Below are 25,124 nucleotides of genomic sequence, written 5' to 3' on the forward strand. Positions count from 1 at the left end.
CACAATCATGAAGTGGAACGACATTTATTGGATATTTCAAACTTTTTTAACAAATCAAAAACTGAAAAATTGGGCGTGCAAAATTATTCAGCCCCTTTACTTTCAGTGCAGCAAACTCTCTCAAGAAGTTCAGTGAGGATCTCTGAATTATCCAATGTTGACCTAAATGACTAATGATGATAAATACAATCCACCTGTGTGTAATCAAGTCTCCGTATAAATGCACCTGCACTGTGATAGTCTCAGAGGTCCGTCAAAAGCGCAGAGAGCATCATGAAGAACAAGGAACACACCAGGCAGGTCCGAGATACTGTTGTGAAGAAGTTTAAAGCCGGATTTGAATACAAAAAGATTTCCCAAGCTTTAAACATCCCAAGGAGCACTGTGCAAGCGATAATATTGAAATGGAAGGAGTATCAGACCACTGCAAATCTACCAAGACCTGGCCGTCCCTCTAAACATTCAGCTCATACAAGGAGAAGACTGATCAGAGATGCAGCCAAGAGGCTCATGATCACTCGGGATGAACTGCAGAGATCTACAGCTGAGGTGGGAGACTCTGTCCATAGGACATCAATCAGTCGTATATTGCACAAATCTGGCCTTTATGGAAGAGTGGCAAGAAGAAAGCCATTTCTTAAAGATATCCATAAAAAGTGTCGTTTAAAGTTTGCCACAAGCCACCTGGGAGACACACCAAACATGTGGAAGAAGGTGCTCTGGTCAGATTAAACCAAAATTGAACTTTTTGGCAACAATGCAAAACGTTATGTTTGGCGTAAAAGCAACACAGCTGAACACACCATCCCCACTATCAAACATGGTGGTGGCAGCATCATGGTTTGGGCCTGCTTTTCTTCAGCAGGGACAGGGAAGATGGTTAAAATTGATGGGAAGATGGATGGAGACAAATACAGGACCATTCTGGAAGAAAACCTGATGGAGTCTGCAAAAGACCTGAGACTGGGACGGAGATGTGTCTTCCAACAAGACAATGATCCAAAACATAAAGCAAAATCTACAATGGAATGGTTCAAAAATAAACATATCCAGGTGTTAGAATGGCAAAGTCAAAGTCCAGACCTGAATCCAATCGAGAATCTGTGGAAAGAACTGAAAACTGCTGTTCACAAAGTCTCTCCATCCAACCTCACTGAGCTCGAGCTGTTTTGCAAGGAGGAATGGGAAAACATTTCAGTCTCTCGATGTGCAAAACTGATAGAGACATACCCCAAGCGACTTACAGCTGTAATCGCAGCAAAAGGTGGCGCTACAAAGTATTAACTTAAGGGGGCTGAATAATTTTGCACGCCCAATTTTTCAGTTTTTGATTTGTTAAAAAAGTTTGAAATATCCAATAAATGTCGTTCCACTTCATGATTGTGTCCCACTTGTTGTTGATTCTTCACAAAAAAAATACAGTTTTATATCTTTATGTTTGAAGCCTGAAATGTGGCAAAAGGTCGCAAAGTTCAAGGGGGCCGAATACTTTCGCAAGGCACTGTATGTACTATTGTAAGATTTGATACACATTTTGATGTTTTATCATTTTTGTTAGTCATACTGCACAATTCATTGTTTTTGTCATTTTGAAGCTTCTGTATTGCGCTCGTCTACAGCATACTACGATTCCCAGGGTGCATTTAATCTCCCATGATGCAATTCTAAGCATGCAGTTACTGTAGCTTAGTTAGCTGGCTATATCATGCCCAGACGAAGCTTAGTCTAAATACGTAGAGAGGTTGGTAGCTAAGCACCAAAACCGAGGCGTGCTCAAATATGTGGTAAAACAGATAGGGTTGGCTTAGATTGTTGATAACATGTTAACTACAGTATATTTCATTCCCAATGTATATTGAAAACATAAAGTTGCACAATGAGCACTTGCGTCTCAAATACGTCATTACCGTTGTTGATTAGCTAACAGATTTTAGACATGTTATCATAGACATCAGTCAAAACACCTCAAAACAAGACACCTTAAGAACAAGATCAAGCAAGTTGAAACGAGCCACTTACGATTTACCATGTGGCAGTTTCTTGTCATTGTTGCTATCTGGCCATCCAGAACAAAAACAACACACAGCCATCTGCCCCTTTTGAAGCGTGCACATCATTTTCGTGACATGATCAGCTAACCCTTTTATTGCTTATGGCACAGGTTATGAGTGCATTTCATATTAATTTTGGGTTGGAAATATATTTTAATGCTTGCATGAATGTCATGCTGAATATATGTTCATATTAATAACCAGGTTTCAACCTTTTCATGCGAGTAAAATGCATGTCGGATAAAAATTTTTATGACGGGCCTGATGTAAACAGAAAATTGATGGACTCTTCTCCCACTCTGTCACGGATGCCATGGTTGCCCTTAGTTTGAAGATGTAATCCAGAGACAGGTGTTTATACAACAGCCTTCTGTGTGTTATCTTGTCGACTACCTCTGCATATTTGCAATCAAACAGCAGAATTTTCTCCATCTCCTTAGCTATCGTACTCTAATTCCACCGAGCATTCCACTGATTTCTAAAACTTGGTAGTACAGAAAGTGGAGAGCAACACTTTTGTAGTTCTACTACGTGATATCTTTTTTTTTTTAAGTCTCGTTAGAGAAGACTATCTACACATACTGACCAGCTCATGTTATAGACAGAAGCGTGCTACAGTACATGGCAGACCAATCCATTATCTCCTGGCTTTTTCCGTGGCTAAACAAACTATGTTCATAATTTAACATTTTATTCATATTTACAGATGGCATACAGATGGCATACAAGTTTGTTATTAAGACACATGAAAGTTCACATGTTCCAGAATGCATTTCTGCCCAAAATGTTTACTTTCAATTGCATCTCCTGTGAAGTAGTGACTCGCGACACACGCCTAGTTTCCTGAAACGAGTCACATATAGCAGGGAGTTCCAATATAATCGCAAAACTACAGACGGGTTATATAGATTGCTGAAAATGACTATCCATATTGTATTAGTCATCTCAGTGAACATATTTGAAAACATGACAGAGGTGCAATTTCTTGTTTTGCTCATCAATAGACAGTCAACAGACATGAAATCATAAAATGACTCTAAAACTGTGTAGGACATCACTAAATACTTCATAATAACAACTCAAATGTTAAGTGGGGGAGTTGTCCTTTTATTATAATCCACATTAACATTTGCTATTGCTGCAGGATTATTTTCCCACTGTAGCAAATGGGCTCAAATTAAGATCCTACATCTGTCTGACTGTGTCTTTAGTAGCTATTGATCTGAATGGTCTTGATAGGTATGGTAAGCAGTGCATTATTTGAAATATATATTTGAACCAGGTTTGGTAGTCTGCTCCCTCTCCTTGAAAGCAAAAGAGATTTCGGTGATCTGAAAAGAAAAGTATTTTTCTTCATCTTCTTCTTCTTCATAGGACTGTATGGAGGAGATTAACCTGTTCAGTGAGAACAAAAGCCACCTCAAGCAGCTGGGGGAGCAGCTGATGCTGGCCAGCGACCAGGCCAAGCAGGCCCAGCTCCACGGCACCCTGAGGGACGCCAGGGACCGTTGGCAGCACCTCTTCCACCACATAGAGGCCAGGTGAGGCTAGCATATCTAAAAACTGGGCTCAGGTTTTTTTTTATTGATTTCCAATGACAGAGACTGCATGAAATGAAGGGGAGACGGAGAGAAGACCCGGGATTCATACCCACACAGGCTACTGCTACTAGCGGAAGGTAACCTAAGCGGTTAGAGTGATGGTCCCGGAATGGAAAGGTCTCTAGTTTGAATCCCCTAGCCAACAAGGTGAAAAATCTGTCTATGTGCCCTTGAGCAACGCTCCAGGTTTGCCGTTGATAATGACTCACCCTGGCTATGACCCCACTCTCAGGCAGAGTTGGTATATGCAAGAAACATATTTAGGACAAATGTAAGCACCCACCAAATGATTGCTTCTATTACTAGGCCTACTACTACTGCTTCTACTACAATACTACCACTACTACTTCTACTACTACTACTACCACAATCGTAAGGGTTACAGAAGCTGCAACAAGACAACAAGCGACTTCATATCCTTCCTTGTCTCAGTTTGGTGGGTGAACCTTTCTTTTATTCAACCTCCCGTCTGTCTGCCAGGTCAGGTGCCACCGTGGCCGAATGTTGACAGTTGCTTTGTGCTCTTCAGGAGGCCAATTTCTTTTAAACAAAATTGTATTTGTCACATACACAGTTTACAGCATTTATGAATGGTGCAGTGAAATGCTTGTGTGCTAGCTCCCTCAATATTGCAGTACAATAATCAATATCAATAATAAAAGGCTAAATGCAAAATAAAAAAGATCAAGTCAAATAAAAAAGATCAAGTAATTAGAAGAAGGTAGTACGCAAAGTAGTAACTGATATGTATGATTAGGAATGTGCTATGTCAAGTATGACTGTATTTACAAACATAAATTGAATAGTGACTAGGTCGCGCAGTTAAATATATAGTATAAATGGAGCAACAGTATTAACAGAATGTGTGGTTGTGTGTGTGTGTGTGTGTGTGTGTGTGTGTGTGTGTGCGCGCTCGTGTGTAAGGTTTTCATGTATGGAGAGTCAGTGTTGCAAATAGTTTCTAGCAGCAGATAGAGACTATTTACATGTTAAAGACTAAGCCTGTTGGTCTGAGACCCGATGTTCCGATACCACAGCGCTCAGCTTGTCTGGGTGACAGACACAACGGATGGCACATTGTTCATAGTGAGTGCTGTGAGTGTTGTTCACAGTGGCAACATCGTTTAGCACTACGGCTAGTCAGCTTTTATGCTAACCGGATAACAGATGCTGACGGGGTCCAGGCTAACATTAGCGCCAGTAGGCTATAGTGCTGTTTCCTATTGTTTAGCCCCCACCACGTCACGGCTAATGCAGGGTGACAGAACCCCCCCACCCCCTTCTCCTCCCACTCCAACTTGCTTGGGTCCCCTCCACTCTTGGGCTGACCAAGGGGGACTCGGAAGGCAGACGTAAGGCCATATGGTACAGTCCTAGACTTTTGAGGGGGGCCATACACGCTAAATCCCCTCTGATTCCAAGACTGTCCATCTGTCTGTGGATACGCACGGTGGCTGGCTATGTAGACAGTAGATGATAATGACTATAACAAAAGTGATTGTACAGCAGCTGCAAAGCTGAAGGAACATTGGTGAACTACAGGGTGCAGTGTGAGTTACTTTAAAGTTTGTGCCATAGTGGGTCCTTGACTATTCTTTGGGGGTGGGCCATCACCACTCCTGACACCTATATGGGAAACAAAGGCTGAGTGTTGCTAGGTTGAAACAGGTATGACACGTGCCCAAGGGCACTGACCTTCAGGGGTCCACCATTTGATTTTGTTAGTCACTTACTCAGATATCCTATTAACATGCCATAAATCAATGCAAAATTAGTAGAATTGCAGGAAATTAGCTGTAAAACGGCAAAACAAATTGTTCTGTAACGCAGACTTATTTCTTTCTTATGTTAATACAATATTTTTCTGTTAACAGATCCCTCTGTAAGTATTAAATTATAGTTTTTAATCCGGGTGCTGAGTTCATGTGAGTTAATGTGTAGCGGCTAATTTATTGCTAATAGGCTATGTGTTTGTAGATTGACTGAGGTGAATTAAGCTAAAGCTGGGGTCATTTTTGCTTGTTTTTGCTGTTGTTCTCCAAACACAATTTTTAAAGTTTTTAAATTGTTTTTAAATTGTATAAATTGTTTTTAAATTGTATAGAAATGCAGCAAATGAGCTTCAACTTTCTTAAAATGTCTTGACCTCCAGACCTCAATAAAACTCAGACCCTCGCTACGGCCCTGAGAGCATTGTTTGCTAAGCTAAAGGTTAAGCTTAGAGTAGCATGACATTGTTCTTGGTACTGGTCTATGGACAGGTTTGCGTGTTGTTGTGTTTTTACTTTAATGATTAGGGTTTGGGGAGGTTGAGCTGATCCTACATCTGTTCTTAATACATCTTGTACCCGGGCCATTACAAGTTCAGGAAGTCACTCCTACACTCTCTAAAAGTCTCAGGCGAGACGTGCGTGGGGACCATTGTTACTATATAACTGTAACCTCTATAGAGCCTTGTCTCCAAGCGACCGTAGTGACGGTCACTTTGTTTGCCTTGCTTTTTTCTCCCTTTCCCTTAATGTTCTCTCTCTCTCCATACCTCTTCACACATTCTTTGTCCCTCTGTCCATCCTTCTCTTCCTATACACTGGCTCAGCATGGGAGCTTGCCCTGGGGCTCAGTGTCTTTTGTGTGGCCCAGTGTCACTACTCTTTGTTGGGCTGTCAGATTTTGCGAGAGGTGTGGGAGGGAATGTGGGTCTCATGGTTAGTTTAGTTTGGTTTGGTATAGTTTTGATTCGTTTAGTTTAGTGTGGTTTACTTTAGGTTTTGTTTGGGCTCAGTTTGGTTTAGTTTAGTGCTTGGTTAAGTTTAATTTGGTTTAGTTTTGTTTCATGTATACTGTATATTAACAGTTTAAAGCTGAATTGCAATACAATACATACAAGCAATACAATACATATAAGTTGCACTGCTGCGAGCTGCACATTCTTCTGGTCACCTCAATCAAAACATCCTATTTTTTGGTCAGATATAACCTATTAAACAGTATAATGAATTATCCTCATGATTCCTGTAATAAAAGTGTCTGCCCTGATGCTGTGCCTGCCTGTTTCACAGAGGCCAGCTGCTGTAATGAGTGAGCCTCTCATGCTCTCTCTCCCCCCTCGTGTGCCCTCTCGTGATTGTATAACATTTTGAAATGCAATGCAGGACAAAAAATACCTTGGAAGCAACTAGTTGTCCATATCGAAGAGAGGAGAGTCTCAGCTTTCTATAGGTATAATTTTATTTCTCAACGATCATTATTGCGCTCAAGGCACACTGTTTTATAAACAATATATCTGATGTCTTTGAAATACGAAGGGTACGAAATTGTGCATCAGCCATCGTAAGTGCACTGATAGCAACATTTTGTTAGGACATTACATTTACTATTATATTAATACATTAGCAGAAGATATTATATTTAGTTAGCTATCTAGCTAATGTGTTTTGAGGTGGTTTCTCAGGTGGTGAATTAGGTCTATATTTAAGTGATAATGCCTGAGAAGCCGGTGTTTAGAGGATATATTGGCATGGGCCGGCAAACCGTGTCAATATATCCTCCAAACACCGGCTTCATACAATGGGTTACCAACATATTAAAATAATGATTGACATATTTTCATTCAAAATGTAATTTTGAATAATTTATTCATACTATTTCATTCTTCCACAAGATCTAGTCCCGACACAAATCTAGGGTTGCTACCCAAGCCGGCTGATCATTCGTTCTATTGGTTTGGTTCCCAGAGACGCGACCCAGTCGTTCAGTATTTTGTTCGTTCTAAATGTTCCATTACCATACTGGCTGGCAACGTTCTTATCTCTTGCTTGCTTGCTAGCCAACTACGTTCGAACTTACAGTCATGTCAAACAGTGCAGCCAGAATAACAGATCAAAGTGATCTAAGGCACTGCATCGCAGTGCTAGCTGTGCCACCAGAGATTCTGGGTTCGAGCCCAGGCTCTGTCGCAGCCAGCCGTGACCGGGAGGCCCATGGGGCGGTGCACAATTGGCCCAGTGTTGTCCGGGTTGGGGAGGGTTTGGCCGGCAGGGATATCCTTGTCTCATCGCGGACTACCTGTGTCGGGCCGGGCGCAGTGCACGCTGACCAGGTCGCCAGGTGTACAGTGTTTCCTCTGACACATTGGTGCGGCTGGCTTCCGGGTTGGATGTGCATTGTGTCAAGAAGCAGTGCAGCTTGGTTGGGTTGTGTTTCGGAGGACGCATGGCTCTCGACCTTCGCCTCTCCCGAGTCCGTACGGGAGTTCCAGCGATGAGACAAGACTGTAACTACTACCAATTGGATACCATGAAATTGGGGAGAAAAAAGGGGTAAAATATATATATATTTTTTTAAACAATGAGCTAATGATACGCGATTTTGCCTGGCATAGAAAATGTGCTCTTTTGTTATGTCCCTGTTGTACAGAGGAGCTATTAGCACAGCTAACACAATCACTTCAAACTGAAGCTGGAAAGACGCCAAACTAGCTGTACTTTGTTTCGTTTTACCTGTTTTCTGATAGTTTTTTGTATATGTCCATAAAAATTATGCTGATTCATGATTTTGACTGGCTGAGAAAAGCTGCCTGCCTGTCTGTCTCATCCCAACTCCCAACACGTTCATTACTATGGGACAGCTGGAGATCAAATTTGAACAATAAACAATGTTGCAAATGCCAGAAAGACAGAGAGTAAGGTTTATACAAATCTCCGCTGTTGAAAACGAATGTTAGTCTAAAAGACATTTGAGGTAATGTCTAAATACTTTTTATAGTGGAGCTCAAGTTCATAAATTGCCTGGCTGGGCTGATGAGAGTGGATTGTGCAGTCAGATGGAACAGAGTAAATAGGCATTTTAACTTCATAGATTTAGCCGGTGGTTACTTGTGGAATTGACATCGGCTGGAATGCGGTTTTAACCAATCAGCATTCAGGATTAGACCCACCCGTTGTATAAATAATATTAGTGCACATAAAGATGAAGGCATTTATCTCTGTTGAACAAAGAAATCTGAAAATTCTGGTGCCCTATTTTACCAGTAAAATGGAACAAAAGTAGCTTAATTGTCAACACAAAATTAAGTTGCATATCAAAATATTTTGAATCATGCATTCCTGCTTGGACATGTTAGATGTAACAACTTATTTATTGAATAACATCTCAGTAGTGTATTACACCTCTTAATAAAGCATTGTGAATGTCTTTCTAAAATGATGACTAAAATGTATTCTGTTGTGTGACGCTGCAATAAAAACAATTGGGGGTTGCCACCAAATCATTGCCTGGTGCCACCAGGGTGAATGTTTGTCTGGAGCCCTAATTTAGTGTATATGTAGCATTTATAAGTATTATCTGCTACATATGGAATGAGAAAGCCACATTATAGACTTAACTTTTTTGTTAGCTAATTTATGAGATACTGAATATGGACTTTCTCTTAAAGCAAAGATAAGTGGCACACATGATGCACGTACACACAAACACTTAAACGCATGCACAGACAGACAGACAGACAGACAGACAGACAGACAGACAGACAGACAGACAGACAGACAGACAGACAGACTCACTTTCACTATTAACGAAAACTCTCCCTCAAGTAGAAGACAGTACTGAGTGCTACCAGGGGGTTTACAGAAGGATCCAACCTGCACACACTTAGGCTTATTTTTCTCCAAAGAGCAGCTTTTTGTAATCAAATGTAGTCATGGCAACATTTTCTGTGTTCTGTGTTGCCATGGTGACCAGGGGACACCTGGGGGAAAAAGTGGGAGGTGCAGGGTAATAGTCGCCTGGGTACCAGTCTCTTTAGCTAATCCACTCCCTGTACTCCATATCATGTGCAAAAGAGACTGGCCTTTCTGCTGTCTTCAAATATGAACATTCTATCATTAATGATCTTGATGAGAATGGAGGATTTGATCCTGATTCGCTCACCCTCACAGCTATCCTCCAATCACATTTATGATGCAAATATTGGAACTATCATTTTTTTCTCCACAGATCTCTTGGCATCCCTTTGCTAAGTAACTGTTTGTCTGTCCAGACGAAACCAGTCTGTCAAAAGTTGTTAGCTCAGGTCTAAATTCCCAAACTAACTAGCTACATACTGCAATTCCAACCACACAAAGTCTTAGTTTTGATTTTAAGCCTCAAAACAACTTGCCGAGCTAACAGCGGAATGTTTCCAATTCTGTTTTCGAGGCTCAAAATGTTGTCATGGAAAATATTTATGTTATTTCCAACAACCATTGAGCAACTCTGCCTTAAATCCAGCGCATATTGAACATTGAGATTGAAGAGACTGGCCTTTCGACAATGACAAGGAGTGGAAAGGAGTGGAATGTAAAGAGACTGGTACTCAAACTATGGTAGTAGTGGCTATAGGAGTTTATAGTATACAATGCTATTAAAAAATAAATAATTTAAGAACAAGTTAACTACTGACTTTCAGCATGGATATAAGGAAGGACAGTCAACTTGTACTGCACTGACTTAAATGACTGATGATTGGCTAAAATAAATGTATAATAAGATGATAGTTGGAGCTGTATTGTTAGTTTTCAGTGCAGCCTTTGATGTTATTGATCATAATTTGTTATTGAAAAAACCTGCTTGTTATGAGTTTGAATCACCTGCCATCACATGGTTGGAGAGTTACATATCAAATAGAACTCAGAGGCTATTCTTCAATGGAAGCTTCTCTAACAGCAGATATGTACACAGCAAAAGGCAGTTACCTTTTTTTCACACTTAACAGTTTCCTGTGTGTATTAAGAATGGTCCATCACCCAAAGGCATTATGTGCCAATATAGAATTCAACCAATATCAGATTGATGATCTAAGGAAAGAGAACACGGTGCTGAAAGGTACTGTTGGACTCTTTAAATATTGTCGCCGGAGAGGATTGCTCCTGTTTTATTAACCTCTCTGGGATATGGTCCCACCTGGCCAACATCCAGTGAAAAATGCAGAGCGCCAAATTCAAATAAATTACTATAAAAATTTTACTTTCATTGAATCACACATGCAATACACCAAATTAAAGCTACAGTTGTTGTGAATCCAGCCAATGTGTCAGATTTCAAAAAGGCTTTACGGCGAAAGCAAATGATGCTATTATCTGAGGACAGCACCCCATCAAACAAACACAGACAATCATATTTCAACCCTCCAGGCGCGACACAAACGAGGAAATAAAGATATAACTCATGCCTTACCTTTGACGAGCTTCTTCTGTTGGCACTCTAATATGTCCCATAAACATCACAAATGGTCCTTTTGTTCGATTAATTCCATCGATATACAGTGCCTTGCGAAAGTATTCGGCCCCCTTGAACTTTGCGACCTTTTGCCACATTTCAGGCTTCAAACATAAAGATATAAAACTGTATTTTTTTTGCGAAGAATCAACAACAAGTGGGACACAATCATGAAGTGGAACGACATTTATTGGATATTTCAAAACGTTTTAACAAATCAAAAACTGAAAAATTGGGCGTGCAAAATTATTCAGCCCCTTTACTTTCAGCGCAGCAAACTCTCTCCAGAAGTTCAGTGAGGATCTCTGAATGATCCAATGTTGACCTAAATGACTGATGATGATAAATACAATCCACCTGTGTGTAATCAAGTCTCCGTATAAATGCACCTGCACTGTGTTAGTCTCAGAGGTCCGTCAAAAGCGCAAAGAGCATCATGAATCTTGAAATCTTACCATAATTCTATCCTCCTGATTCCTGCTTACAAGCAACAATTAAAGCAGGAAGCACCAGTGACTCGGTCAATAAAAAAGTGGTCAGATGAAGCAGATGCTAATCTACAGGACTGTTTTGCTAGCACAGACTGGAATATGTTGCGGGATTCTTCCGATGGCATTGAGGAGTACACCACATCAGTCACTGACTTCATCAATAAGTGCATCGATGACGTCGTTCCCACAGTGACTTGTACGTACATACCCCAACCAGAAGCCATGGATTACAGGCAATATCCACTAAAGGGTAGAGCTGCATGCTGACCAACTGGCAAGTGTCTTCACTGACATTCCCAACCTCTCCCAGTCTGAGTCTGTAATACCAACATGTTTCAAGAAGACCATCATAGTCCCTGTGCCCAAGGACACTAAGGCCTAAGTGACTACCGAACTTTAGCACTCACGTCTGTAGCCATGAAATGCTTTGAAAGGCTGGTCATGGCTCACATCAACACCATTATCCCAGAAACCCTAGACCCACTCCGATTTGCATACCGCCCCAACAGATCCACAGATGATTCCTTTCACACCTGGACAAAATAAACACCTATGTGAGAATGCTATTCGTTGACTACAGCTCAGCGTTCAGCACCATAGTGCCCTCAAAGCTCATCACTAAGCTAAGGACCCTGGGACTTAACACCTCCCTCTGCAATTGGATTCTGGACTTCCTGACGGGCCACCCCCAGGTGGTAAGGGTAGGTAACAACACATCCGCCACATTGATCCTCAACATGGGGGCCCCTCAGGGGTGCGTGCTCAGTCCCCTCCTATACTTCCTGTTCACTCCTGACTGCACGGCCAGGCACGACTCCAACACCATCAATACATTTGCCGATGACATAACAGTGGTAGGCCTGATCATTCCAGGTGAAGCTGGTTGAGAGAATGCAAAGCGTGTGCAAAGCTGTCATGAAGGAAAATGGTGTCAACTTTGAAGATTCTCAAATATATATATTTTGATTTGTTCAACACTTTTTTGTTTACATGATTCCATATGTGTTATTTAATAGTTTTGATGTCTTAGCTATTATTCTACAATGTAGAAATTAGTATAACATAAAGAACAACCCTTGAATGAGTAGGTGTTCTAAAACTTTTGACCCGTAGTGTATACCAATGACCTTCCTTATGCCTTATCTGAAAATCAAACTACTATATTTGCAGATTATACTACAATTTATACAGCAAGACTATAGGTTCAACAGGTACAGGAAGCTCTACATGTAGATCTGGGAAATATTTGCCTGAACAAACTTGTTTTGAAAACCAAGGTTATGTTGGTATGTTCCAACAGGAAGAGGCCAACACAGCATGGGATACAATTAAGTATGGGGGGAGTACAAATTGATAAAGATTCTTAAGCAAACAACCCAAGCATTAATTGAGAGTCAGGTGAACTACTGTTCTGTGGACTGGGGAAATGCAACAGCAAGTGAAATGAGAGGCTGCAGATTGCACTGACAATGCAGCAAGGATTGTTTTAAGGTGGCAATATGGTTATTCTGTTGAAGTCATGGTCAATGCTCATGGTTGGTCATCAATCAACAAGATAATTGGGAAAAAAACATGCTTATTTTATTTCACAATCTACACCATGTAAAACAGCCAAACTCTATTCACAACAGTATTCAGTTGGTAAGAGACAGACATTCAGTAAATACTAGAAATAGATTGTCCACCATCTACAGTGGGGAGAATAAGTATTTGATACACTGCCGATTTTGCAGATTTTCCTACTTACAAAGCATGTAGAGGTCTGTAATTGTTATCATAGGTACACTTCAACTTGTGAGAGACTGAATAAAAAATGTATTTAAAAAAATCAAGAAAATCACATTGTATGATTTTTAAGTAATTAATTAGCATGTTATTGCATGACATCAGTATTTCATACATCAGAAAAGCAGAACTTAATATTTAGTACAGAAACCTTTGTTTGTAATTACAGAGATCATACGTTTCCTGTAGTTCTTGACCAGTTTTGCACACACTGCAGCAGGGAATTTGGCCCACTCCTCCATACAGACCTTCTCCAGATCCTTCAGGTTTCGGGGCTGTCGCTGGGCAATACGGAGTTTCAGCTCCCTCCAAAGATTTTCTATTGGGTTCAGGTCTGGAGACTGGCTAGGCCACTCCAGGACCTTGAGATGCTTCTTACGGAGCCACTCCTTAGTTGCCCTGGCTGTGTGTTTCGGGTCGTTGTCATGCTGGAAGACCCAGCCACGACCCATCTTCAATGCTCTTACTGAGGGAAGGAGGTTGTTGGACAAGATCTCGCGATACATGGCCCCATCCATCCTCTCCTCAATACGGTGCAGTCGTCCTGTCCCCTTTGCAGAAAAGCATCCCCAAAGAGTGATGTTTCCATCTCGATGCTTCACGGTTGGGATGGTGTTCTTGGGGTTGTACTCATCCTTCTTCTTCCTCCAAACACGGCGAGTGGAGTTTAGACCAAAAAGCTCTTTCTGTCTCATCAGACCACATGACCTTCTCCCATTCCTCCTCTGGATCATCCAGAGGGTCATTGGCAAACTTCAGACAGGCCTGGACATGCGCTGGCTTGAGCAGGGGGACCTTGCGTGCACTGCAGGATTTTAATCCATGACAGCGTAGTGTGTTACTAATGGTTTTCTTTGAGACTGTGGTCCCAGCTCTCTTCGGGTCATTGACCAGGTCCTGCCGTGTAGTTCTGGGCTGATCCCTCACCTTCCTCATGATCATTGATGCCCCACGAGGTGAGATCTTGCATGGAGCCCCAGACAGAGGGTGATTGACCGTCATCTTGAACTTCTTCCATTTTCTAATAATTGCGCCAACAGTTGTTGCCTTCTCACCAAGCTGCTTGCCTATTGTCCTGTAGCCCATCCCAGCCTTGTGCAGGTCTACAATTTTATCCCTGATATCCTTACACAGCACTCTGGTCTTGGCCATTGTGGAGAGGTTGGAGTCTGTTTAATTGAGTGTGTGGACAGGTGTCTTTTATACAGGCAACGAGTTCAGAGGTGCAGTTAATACAGGTAATGAGTGGAGAACAGAAGGGTTTCTTAAAGAAAAACGAACAGGTCTGTGAGAGCCGGAACTCTTACTAGTTGGTAGGTGATCAAATACTTATGTCATGCAATAAAATGCAAATTAATTACTTAAAAATGTGATTTTCTGGATTTCTGTTTTAGATTCCGTCTCTCACAGTTGAAGTGTACCTATGATAAAAATTACAGACCTCTACATGCTTTGTAAGTAGGAAACACTACCGATTTTGCAGCTTATCAAATACTTGTTCTCCCCACTGTATGTGTTATCCAGACAAAAAAGAGAAACAAGCAAAATAACATTTTTATTTAGAGCAATAAAGAAATATAATAATTTATCAGGGCAAACCAGATACCTTTCAATATATAAATTCAAACAATACTTTAGAACCATTTAAATATAATAAATTGAAAGTGTCATGTGTACTCCCTCTCCGGCCTCTAGGTCTTCAGGCTGCTGATTATCCCGCACACCTGTCACCATCGTCAAGCGCACCAGTGCCTCATGACACTCACCTGGACTCCATCACCTCCTTGATTATCTTCCCTATATCTGTCACTCCCCTTATTTCCTCAGGTGTTATTGTTCCTGTTTCATGTCGGTGCACTGTTTGTGGTTCTTGTTTTGTTTATTTATTAACACTCACTCCCTGTACTTGCTTCCCTGACTCTCAGCGCACTCGTTACAGGAAGGTTGTGCGTGACTATGGTAGATGAAGGAATCAATCAATCTTTTCAGACTGTTAGGGTATTTATCTGGTCAATATGTCAGTGTATTATGCCTGTTTGTAACAGTGTGTTATAAATGAAAATGTGATCGTATTATAAATTGTATTTTAATGTTTAAGGACTCTTGGACGATTAGTCCAACTGAAGACTAAAAGAGATCCTAATAAAATAATGTATTTGTATGTTTTATGTGGACCCCGGGATGAGTAGCTGTTGCATGTGCAGTAGCTAATGAGGGTCCTAATAAACTTAACTAAACTGTGGGCACTTGTGAAGAATAAACACTTCATGAACTTGAATAAACACTTCAACTTGGTAGTTGAATGGTTCCAAAAGTACAATCCCTGTCCACCTGCCACTCCAGAAAGACTCAATCAAACAATCGAATGTAGGCATGTTGGGTGTAGTTAATTATCAGATATGTAGTATTGCTCTGACTCTCTTCCCTTTGTGTGTATGGGTGGGCGGGCATGTATGTGTGTGTGTGTGTGCAGGGTGAGGAAGCTGAAGGAGACCCTGGGTATGGTGCAGCAGCTGGACAAGAACATGAGCAACCTGCGATCATGGCTGTCCCGCATCGAGACCCAGCTGGCCAGGCCCGTCACCTACAACGTGTGTCACCATGAGGAGATCCAGAGACGGCTTGCCCAACAGCAGGTGGGTGGTAGTAGGGTGAAGTTGCCCCTAGACACTGATCTTGGGTCAGTTTAGCATGTGGGTGCCAGGGTCCTGTTTATTAGGCACCAAATGAACAGGGAGGGAGTACCTGTTTAACGCTTTAAAATGTTTTCCCTTGAACACAACCCAGGTTGTCATAGCGAATATTATGAAGTGATTTACCTGTATAAATACAGATTCAATAAGGTGTTTTTGTGTAATATGCACATCACAAATTTCCCACCGGTGCTGGGCCAAAAACATTCTGTTACTCAGATATAGATTGTAATGACCATATCTGTAATATCTGTATCGATTTCATTTTATTTTAGTTATTTGAATAGATGGCGATAGATACAAACATATTACCCCATTGAACAAACAACCATCCAATGCATAGCCTTGTCAATAGCCGTGTCCAACGTTGTCCATCTGTCTGTCCACATTACGCTAAGGTTGTCCTTGTTTCCATCCACAGGAGCTGCAGAGGGACATCGAGCAGCACACGGAGAGCGTGGCGTCCGTCTTGAGGCTGTGCGACATCCTGCTGCACGACCAGGATGCGTGTGGTGGCGGCGACGGCGAGAATGACTCCATCCAGCAGACCACCTGCAGCCTAGACCAGCGCTGGAAGGCCATCTGTGCCATGTCCCTGGAGAGGAGGCTCAGGTAGGACACACACACACTCACTCACATGTGTGTGTATACACACACACAATCAATCAATCCCCACAAAATATATAATGTATTTATAATGCAATACCAAACAGGTGGCTTATACAAAGTGTTACTAAAAGTGATGAATGAAGTTTGTGGGTTCATTTGGATGGTGATGGATGGTGATGTTTCGCGGTCCAGAGTGAAGTTTCATCTGGGTTAAGATCAGCTTCCCCTTCCCTTATCCTAACCTTAAAGGAAATATCCACCCAAAACCACTCATTCCTATAATTTAAAGTGTTAAATAACACTAATATGTGAGAACAATATATGTTGTTAACAAATGTTTAATTTTGTCGTTATAATAAGGTTGGTAGCAACATGTGAAACTTGTTGTGGAAATCTGTGGCAGCTCTGTCTGGCTAACTAGCAAATGTAGTGACACACAATAAGACTGAATTCAATGTCAGCATGTGAAGCAGAATTCAACCTCACCATGTTCAACCTGCAGATCGATGTGTCTCGCAGCGGCACCATGCAATGCACCCTGGACTGAAGAGGCAGACAAATAGGAGAAATGTGGTGGACCCTAAATTATACATTTCTCAAAGTAGGAATATCGCTAAATTATAATCAATTGCTCATTCGAAAGAAGACAACCTGTTATGGCATCAGCTAGTATTTAAATCTGACATGTATGATAGATATTTTTGAGATCTTAAAGTCATATTCCTTTTAACTTCCAGTGTAGTGAGAGCGGTTTAATCGCAGTGCTAGTCATACCTGACAAATGTCCGCCTGCTCGAACGGCAATAGCTCAGATACACATGAAAACATAAAATCACTCAGAGAATTGATAGAACATCACTCAGAGATGCAGGCAAACAATATAACATTCAACATGGGTGAATCTTTCCTTTGCCTATTAGTGGGAGGATTGCAAAACATGACCCAAGATTAGCGTCTCAGGGCAACTTTATCCTACACTGATGTTTCCCTATGATAGGATCGAGGAGACCTGGAGGCTGTGGTGTAAGTTCCTGGAGGACTACTCGTGCTTTGAGGACTGGCTGAAGTTGGCCGAACGCACGGCAGCCAACCCCAACTCTGACAACGTTCCGTACACAGTCGCCAAGGAGGAGCTCAAGAAGTTTGAGGTCAGTTTTGGGGGTCAGGACCCTATAGGAACTGACAGTGAAGTTCACCTCTGCCTCCCAAATGGCACCCTAGTGCTCTACTTTTACCCAATGCTCTGATGAAAAGTAGTGCAAATTGCAGGGAATAGGTTGCCATTGCGGACACACTGTCTGAGATTTTCATTGTATTCTATTAACTAACCAATGGCTCGGTTACTGGATGGTTGGTTTAATCATATCCTTTCCCCAATATTCATCAATCAATGTTATTCACAACCCTCTCTCCCTCCTCCTTCCCTCCATCCTTCCTTTTATCTTCCCTCATAATCTTCCTCCCTCGCTTCCTTTCATCCTCCCTCCCTCACTCTCGGAATACCCTCTACACCTCCCCCATCCACCATACATCCCCTCCCTCCCCACCCTACGCAGGGCTTCCAGAGGCAGGTGCAGGAGCGTGTGACCCAGCTGGAGCTGGTCAACAACCAGTACCGCAGGCTGGCCCGGGAGAACCGCACAGACGGCGCCAGCCGCATCAAGGTTATGGTCCATGAGGGCAACTGCCGCTGGGATACACTGCACAGGAGGACGGCGGCCATCTTACGCAGGCTAAAGGTGATAAGGAAGGAATGCTTTTTTTTTTTTTTTTAAAGAAAATAAAAAAATATGCACACTGCGCTTGCCAGTGTTACTTTAGTTAGCTTACACATCGGCCTTACTGTCTATCAGAGCTTAAGAAATCATTGGCGTATTGCTTTTCCTATTTTTAAGGGACTTGTAAAAAAAATGAAATGCCAAGATGGCCAAATCGTCAATTTTATTTTATTTTTTACATCAAGAGCCAGAGCTATGACTGTTTTCCACCCCCCATGTGAATCTTGAATTTTATCTGCACCTTGACTCTAGGTGTGCACACTATCAAGCACTATTTTCTTACAGACAAAAACTCAGTCTCTTTTCCCCTTCCTCACTGCAGCATTTTACAGGCCAGAGAGAGGAGTTTGAGGGGACCAGGGAGAGCCTGCTGGTGTGGCTGACGGAGATGGACCTGCAGCTCACCAACGTGGAGCACTTTTCTGAGACAGACACGCAGCACAAGATGAAGCAGCTCAACGTAAGGGGGGAATGGGTGGGATTGGGGGAAGGTGGGGCAGACAGGGATTACACACACACGCACAAGCTCAGGAACGCATATTCACTAGTGGACACACACACATGGAGGAATGTGCATTCACACAGTTACTGTCTTGCACATGTGAACTCAGATTTCCACAGTAACTCACTCAGATGCAGGAGAGCAAACATGTCACACACGCATCCATGGCCAGCTTTAACACAGTCACTCATGCACACAGTCAACCAAACACTCTCACATTCGCCTCTCCTTTCTAGCTCCGGGGTGAAGTTTCCCAGCCATGGGTACAGATTTAGGATCAGTTTCCCCTCCCCCAATCCCAACCACAACTATTAGTGGGGAATATGCCAAACTGACCTTCTCCCCTCCAGTCCTTCCAGAGGGAGATCACCCTCAACACGGAGCGCATCGACGGGCTGATTGTGTTCGGTGAGGGCCTGATCCAGAGGAGCTCTCCGCTGGACGCCGCTCTCATCGAGGACGAGCTAGAGGAGCTACACTCCTACTGTCAGGAGGTGTTTGGCAGGGTGGTCCGCTTCCACCAGCGCCTCACGCAGCCACCGGTTAGTATGTGTGGACACACATACACACAGATGTACAGGCACGCACACAAAAAAGAGAAACACACCCCAACAAAGAGAGAGAGAGAGACACACACACACAGAAGAGTTGTACTCCTACTGCCAGGAAGTGTATGGCAAGGTGATCTGCTTCCACTAGCTCCTGACACAATCTCCTCTCTTCCTCTCCAGGTGTTGAAGGAGGAACCGGAGCTCTTCAGCGGGGACAAGCCCCTGGTGGGGAGCTGCGAGCTGATTGGCCGTTCCTGGCTGGGGCGGAGCCAGAGTCAGGGGAGTGCCCCTGCCACACCCACCCACCTGTTGGCCCCTCCCCTGGAGTGTTCGGGCCGGGAGACACCCGTGAGCGTGTGCGACTCCATCCCTCTGGAATGGGACCACACGGGAGACGTAGGAGGATCTTCGTCCCACGAGGAGGAGGAGGTTGAGAAGAAAGACGGGACCTACTACAGTACTCTGCCAGGTAAAATACAGTGTTCATGTTTCCTCTCTGATGACAACAAAGTGTGTATGTGTGTCTGTCTTACAATCAGTAATGAGTATTCAACAATGCTGTGGTATTTATGAATACAGTATATTCATGTACACACACAGCCACAGTGACAGTCACGCACACACACACACACACACACACACACACTCACACTCAACTTGGCCCTCTTCTACTCTTCTCCAGAGGTGGAGGTTACAGAGAGTCCAGAGGACTTTGTGAAAGCCACGGCTCAATCACTGGGAGCTGATCCCTCTGGTAGGCACCACTATGGTCTTCCTCTTCCATGCCGATGCCATTGGGTGGCTATATACAAGCGGGTTCTGCTAGGCTTGGGGCATGCCTCACGCAACCCCACAGTAACCTCACGCAAAACTGCTAAAGTACACACTATCTTATAGGAGTCCTCACAATAAAGTGTGATCACCGCTCACAAAAAAGCTAAAGCTGACTAACAATTTCACTAGGCTACATCTTAGCTCAGTGTAATTTTTTTTAAATGTATATTTTCTGATTTCATTTAACATATATAGAGAGAGGATGACAGGGAGTTGTGTCAAAGAGCAGTAGGCCAAATTCAAATGTATGCTGACAAGTGTGCCAGAGGCTGCAGCATTACAGCTAGACCAGCCAAGCCACAGCATTGTTGTTTTTTTCTCGATTTGAAGGTTGGGGGTTCAATCCCTGATCGAGTCATACCGAAGACTCAAAAAATTGAACCCGATGTGTCTCTGCAGGACACTCAGCATTAAGGCCAGGCACCACATGCTGAAATGAATTTTTGTGTCAATTTAGACATTTTTGGGGTATTTTGGTCCATTAATATTAGTATTTTTAAAGAGTAAACATAAACATTTAAAAAACTTGATGAAACTGTATATTTTCTTTAGTTTATCATATTACCTTCAACATTTTTATGGATTTGAACAACTTTAAAATGAACATACATCAATCATTTCAAAGCTCACTACATAGGATTGCACATCATTTCAAAGTCCACTTCATAGAAAATGTTACAAACTGGACTACATTTAGTAACTTACTTTGAAGAGATGGTGATTGGGTCTAAATAGGCTTTTGGCATTTGGTAGTCTTAATTCAGTGTACTTGTCTTTAACTGCCATTTCCCAAAAGTCAGACTCTTCCCACACACCAACTAATTTTCTCAGCGTCAGAAGGACCTGCTTGACCATATCAAAATTGTGTGTGGTTATCCTTAGATATATTCTCGGGACTTGCCCAGAGGGAATTGTTGATATGCCGTAAATGTTTTATTCTAGTTAACATTTTATTTGGAAAAATGTCTTTAGTGTTTTACAGATAGAAAGATTGAAGTATTTATCCAAGTCCGGTCCTGGAGTGTCTTAACAAAATGAAACAAAAATATTTAGGCTGACTTAATCCAGTGTCTAGAAAAATATATATTTGCGTTGTATGCAAATATGCACTATTTAATAATAAATCGCCTCATTTGCATATTGTAGTAATATGTTCCAGAAAATAAAAGTTGATTGTGATATGATTAAAAGGATTAGCGTGTGGTGCCTGGCCTTAAGGGAATAGATTGGGGGTAAGGCCCTGTGACAGACTAGCGTCCTGTCCAGTGGATGTATTTGAAGTAGAGAGGTGATTCAGCAACACCTGGAGGACAATGGCGTTAAATAAAAAATCATTTTTATTGCTAAATGTAGAAGCAATGTGTTATGGCTTCTGGCCTTCGTCAGGGTTTTTACAGAAGTAAAACAGTAAAAGTAAAGTAGAAGTAAAACAGTCTTTTTATACATTTCAAGGGACCAATCACAGTTAGTATACCAATCAAAACATGTGATTGGTTAAATCAGGGGATGTACTTGTACATCAAACTACCTCACGCTAAGGAAACAGAAGATAGGTTCCTGCCCATGGGTCATTCTGGCTCGGGCAAGGCTACTTACCTTTACTTACACCTCAATTAGAGACTTGTCTGCATAGTAAATAGGCTTTAAGCGTAAAATCCACTTAGGGTTGCCAGATACAGTGAAACCACTCCCATCTGTGTTGCCAGATCCAACTACACTAATTCACCCCACTGCTGTGCCATAACCTCCCTTTGCTACTGTCTACCACCTGAAATACTGCATGGGAATAAAGATGCACACACATGGATTCTTTCACTGCTTGATTTATACTTGTATGGCATTATTATTTGGGTGGCAGAAAATCTCCTTTATAACCAGAGCAAGCCCACTGGGCAAAAACTGGTTGAATAATTTTTTAAACGTCATTTCAACAACAAACAATCAATGTGATAACGTTGAATCAACATGGGAAACTGATTGGATTGGCAAAAATATTTTTTAAAACCTAAATCTAATGACATGGTGACATTTTTTGTTGATTTCACATAGAATTCACATTCATTGACAACTCATGTAAATCAAAACTAGTCATTGAAATTACGTCTATGCCCATTGGAAGTAGAATGGTCTGCAGGGAAAATGTGGTAATTAATGTAAACTCGGGCTCTAACAGGGGTGTGTGTGTGTGTGTGTGTGTGTGTGTGTGTGTGTGTGTGTGTGTGTGTGTGTGTGTGTGTATGTGTGTGTCTGCATGTGCGTGTACATGCATGCCTGTGTGTGTTTGTGGTCCTCTCAGTTCCACTCAGATCCATGGCCATACCAGAATCTCCAAGTTGGCGCTCACCAGGCGACCCGGACAGGGAGTCCCTCCACCTGGACTCTCCTGACGGCCTGGACCCCTCACCTACACACACTAGCACTCCCTTCAAACAAGGCTACGTAAGTCGCTCCGGGCTGAAATGTATCCTAGGATCAGCTTCCCCTCCCCAATCTTAACCATACCCATTAGTGGGGAAAATGCTAATCCATTTAGGGGCAACTTCCCCTTACTCCTACATAAATCTGCTCTGCTGCCCCCCTCTGGCTACACCTAGTGTTTGTGTGTGTGATTAGATTCAATTATATATTTTTATTTAGTCACCTGCACAGGGTCACAGATGTATTTGCAGTATACAGTGAAATGATTAAGTGCCGAGTGAATGAATGAAACAATAAAACATGTCATATTAATAATACACAGTTTAGAACTGCGACAATGCTAAATATAAATGTCCATTGGGGTGTGGGAAATGTTCTGTTGAGAGGGGGAGGCAGTGTGCACCCAATGATGCGTTGGGCTGAGCGTACCACCCTCTGTCGTGCCTTGCGGTCAGCGGCGGTGGAGTCACCAAGCTGTGATGCAGCCCGACGGTATGCTCTCGATGGTGCTCCTGTCGAACAAGGGCCCTCGGGAACAGACCTTTCTTCAGCCTCCCGAGGTTGAAGAGTCACTGTCGTGCCTTCTTCACCATGGTTTGACCATTTCAGCTCATCGGAGATGTGTAACACAGAGAAACTGGAAGTTATTGACCATCTCCACTGCGGCCCCGTTGATGAGGATGGGGGCGTGCCCAGCCTGGTTCCTCCTGAAGTCCACAATCAGCTCCTTTGCTTTGCTGACATTGAGGGAGAGGTTGTTTACCTGGCACCACACTGTCAGAGTGCCTACCTCCTCTCTGTATGCCGTCTCGTCCTTGTGTGCATGCATGCGCATTGGTGTGTGTTACATGCTGTAACAGTGTGTCTGCGTTACAGGTGCGTCTGATGTCAGAGTGCAGTGGTAGCATCAAAAGTGTCAAAAGGGTCTCCCTGATCCTGGATGATGAGGAGCAGCCCGAGGAACAGGGCCTCACTGGCCTGACGACCGCTGACAAACAATCAGGTACCGCACACACATTGGGGGAGGAAACATGTGAACATTCTTACCTGCCGTCATGCAATATTTGCGATACACAAATAAATATGTTACAAATGTGTGCGTGTGTGCCTGTGGGCGTATTTGTGTTCTCAGGGGTGATCGAGCGCTGGGAGCTGCTGCAGGCTCAGGCCAGGAGCAACCTGCTGTCTGGCCTGCGGGAGCCTTGCCAGTTGACCTCTGACCTGCGTGACATCACTTCCTGGCTGGAGTGGGTAACGCCAGAGCTGGAGAGAGTGCAGGTTCCTGAGACCCCCACCAGCATCCAAGACATGGAGGCTAGGGTCAAACAACTCAAGGTAAGGCTTCTGAATATTATACTGTACTACAGTGTCCATTTTAGGACAGCTGAGACTAAGGCTTTTTAAAAATTGAAACCATACATTGCTTGTCTTTTCCATTCAAGGTAAGGAAATGAATTACATACAGTGCTCATCTTTTCCATTAATTTTGGTTTGAGGCATAATAGGGTAATAGCTGGATCTACACAACAGATAGCTGACCTGGGACGTGGACTTATCTCTGGAGAGCCACTTTTGAGGTTTAAAAACATAGGACAAATGTACATTTTGAAGTCAACTATCCCTTTAATCTTCTCTTTAAAGGGGCAATCTGCTTTGTCGTTGTTTAAGTCAGATTGCCCCTCTACCTGTCCCTTTAAAGGCCCAGTATGTAGCTTTGTGCGTGGCCCGACCAAATGTGAGTTATAGATTTGTAATTCTTATTGAAAGCAAGTCTGATAGATCCATACCATGTGCTCTATTTCTATGCTTCCCCTTCTTAAGTTTAGATTTAGCTTCTTTTACTTTAAGCTTCAAAGCTGAAAATACTATATTTTTGGTAACTGAAAATATTTTTCTCAGCGGTTTAGTTGGTACAATAATTTTCGACACTATACATTGCGCGCTCTCTCTCACTCTCGCTCTCTCTCACTCCAGGAGATGCAGAAGGTATTTGCTCACTACAAGGCTGTCATGCTGTCGCTTAACCTGGGCAGTCGCGAGTTGGTGGGGTGTGACGGTCCGGAGGCCCGGAAGCTAGGGGAGGGCCTGGCTAGTATGAACCAGGGCTGGATGCTGGCCTGCACTGGCCTGGAGGAGTGGCAGGACAGTCTGCGTACCACTGTCATGCGCTGTCAGGTCAGTTACTGTACAGTTACAGGACAGTGGGTAAAACTGTTTGAAATGACATATTGTCAACCAGTTTTGCCTAGAAAATACGTAATTCAACCGGTTTTGCACACTGGGAGTAAATTGTTTCTCAATTTTGGTTCCTGGGGTATAGCTCCTCAAGGTTGCACATATTTGTTATTGCCCAGCAAAAGCACACCTGATTCAACAACCCTTGCCCTTCATCAGGCGTGCTTTTGCTGGGCCAGAAGAAAAATGTCCAACCTGTCCAGATGGTAAAACTGGTAGCAATTAAGTCATTCTGATGTCTTCTGTGATGTCATGGTCTGGTTGTATGCTGATTGGAAAATGTTATTTTTAGCGACCAGAAAAATAGATCCATACCTGGTTG

The 25,124-nt window shown here is 42.7% G+C and overlaps 1 protein-coding gene across 8 annotated transcripts in view; it reads left to right on the plus strand.

Annotated features, from left to right (window-relative positions):
* LOC110529722 (nesprin-2) overlaps window positions 1–25,124 on the plus strand; it is a 233,020-nt gene that overhangs the window by 202,112 nt on the left and 5,784 nt on the right. For 7 of the 8 annotated variants that reach the window (XM_036985202.1, XM_036985203.1, XM_036985208.1 and 4 more), the window contains 13 exons: window positions 3,426–3,592; window positions 15,656–15,818; window positions 16,297–16,487; window positions 17,482–17,632; window positions 18,041–18,223; window positions 18,585–18,722; window positions 19,115–19,306; window positions 19,496–19,784; window positions 19,998–20,069; window positions 22,446–22,588; window positions 23,444–23,570; window positions 23,700–23,902; window positions 24,542–24,742. In XM_036985202.1, coding sequence (XP_036841097.1) covers window positions 3,426–3,592; window positions 15,656–15,818; window positions 16,297–16,487; window positions 17,482–17,632; window positions 18,041–18,223; window positions 18,585–18,722; window positions 19,115–19,306; window positions 19,496–19,784; window positions 19,998–20,069; window positions 22,446–22,588; window positions 23,444–23,570; window positions 23,700–23,902; window positions 24,542–24,742 — 2,220 coding nt within the window. The remainder of the gene's footprint in view (window positions 1–3,425; window positions 3,593–15,655; window positions 15,819–16,296; window positions 16,488–17,481; window positions 17,633–18,040; window positions 18,224–18,584; window positions 18,723–19,114; window positions 19,307–19,495; window positions 19,785–19,997; window positions 20,070–22,445; window positions 22,589–23,443; window positions 23,571–23,699; window positions 23,903–24,541; window positions 24,743–25,124) is intronic. The other variant, XM_036985205.1, reaches the window with a different exon arrangement.

The sequence above is a fragment of the Oncorhynchus mykiss genome, chromosome 8 (assembly GCF_013265735.2).
Source record: "Oncorhynchus mykiss isolate Arlee chromosome 8, USDA_OmykA_1.1, whole genome shotgun sequence".
NCBI classification, from domain to species: domain Eukaryota; kingdom Metazoa; phylum Chordata; class Actinopteri; order Salmoniformes; family Salmonidae; genus Oncorhynchus; species Oncorhynchus mykiss.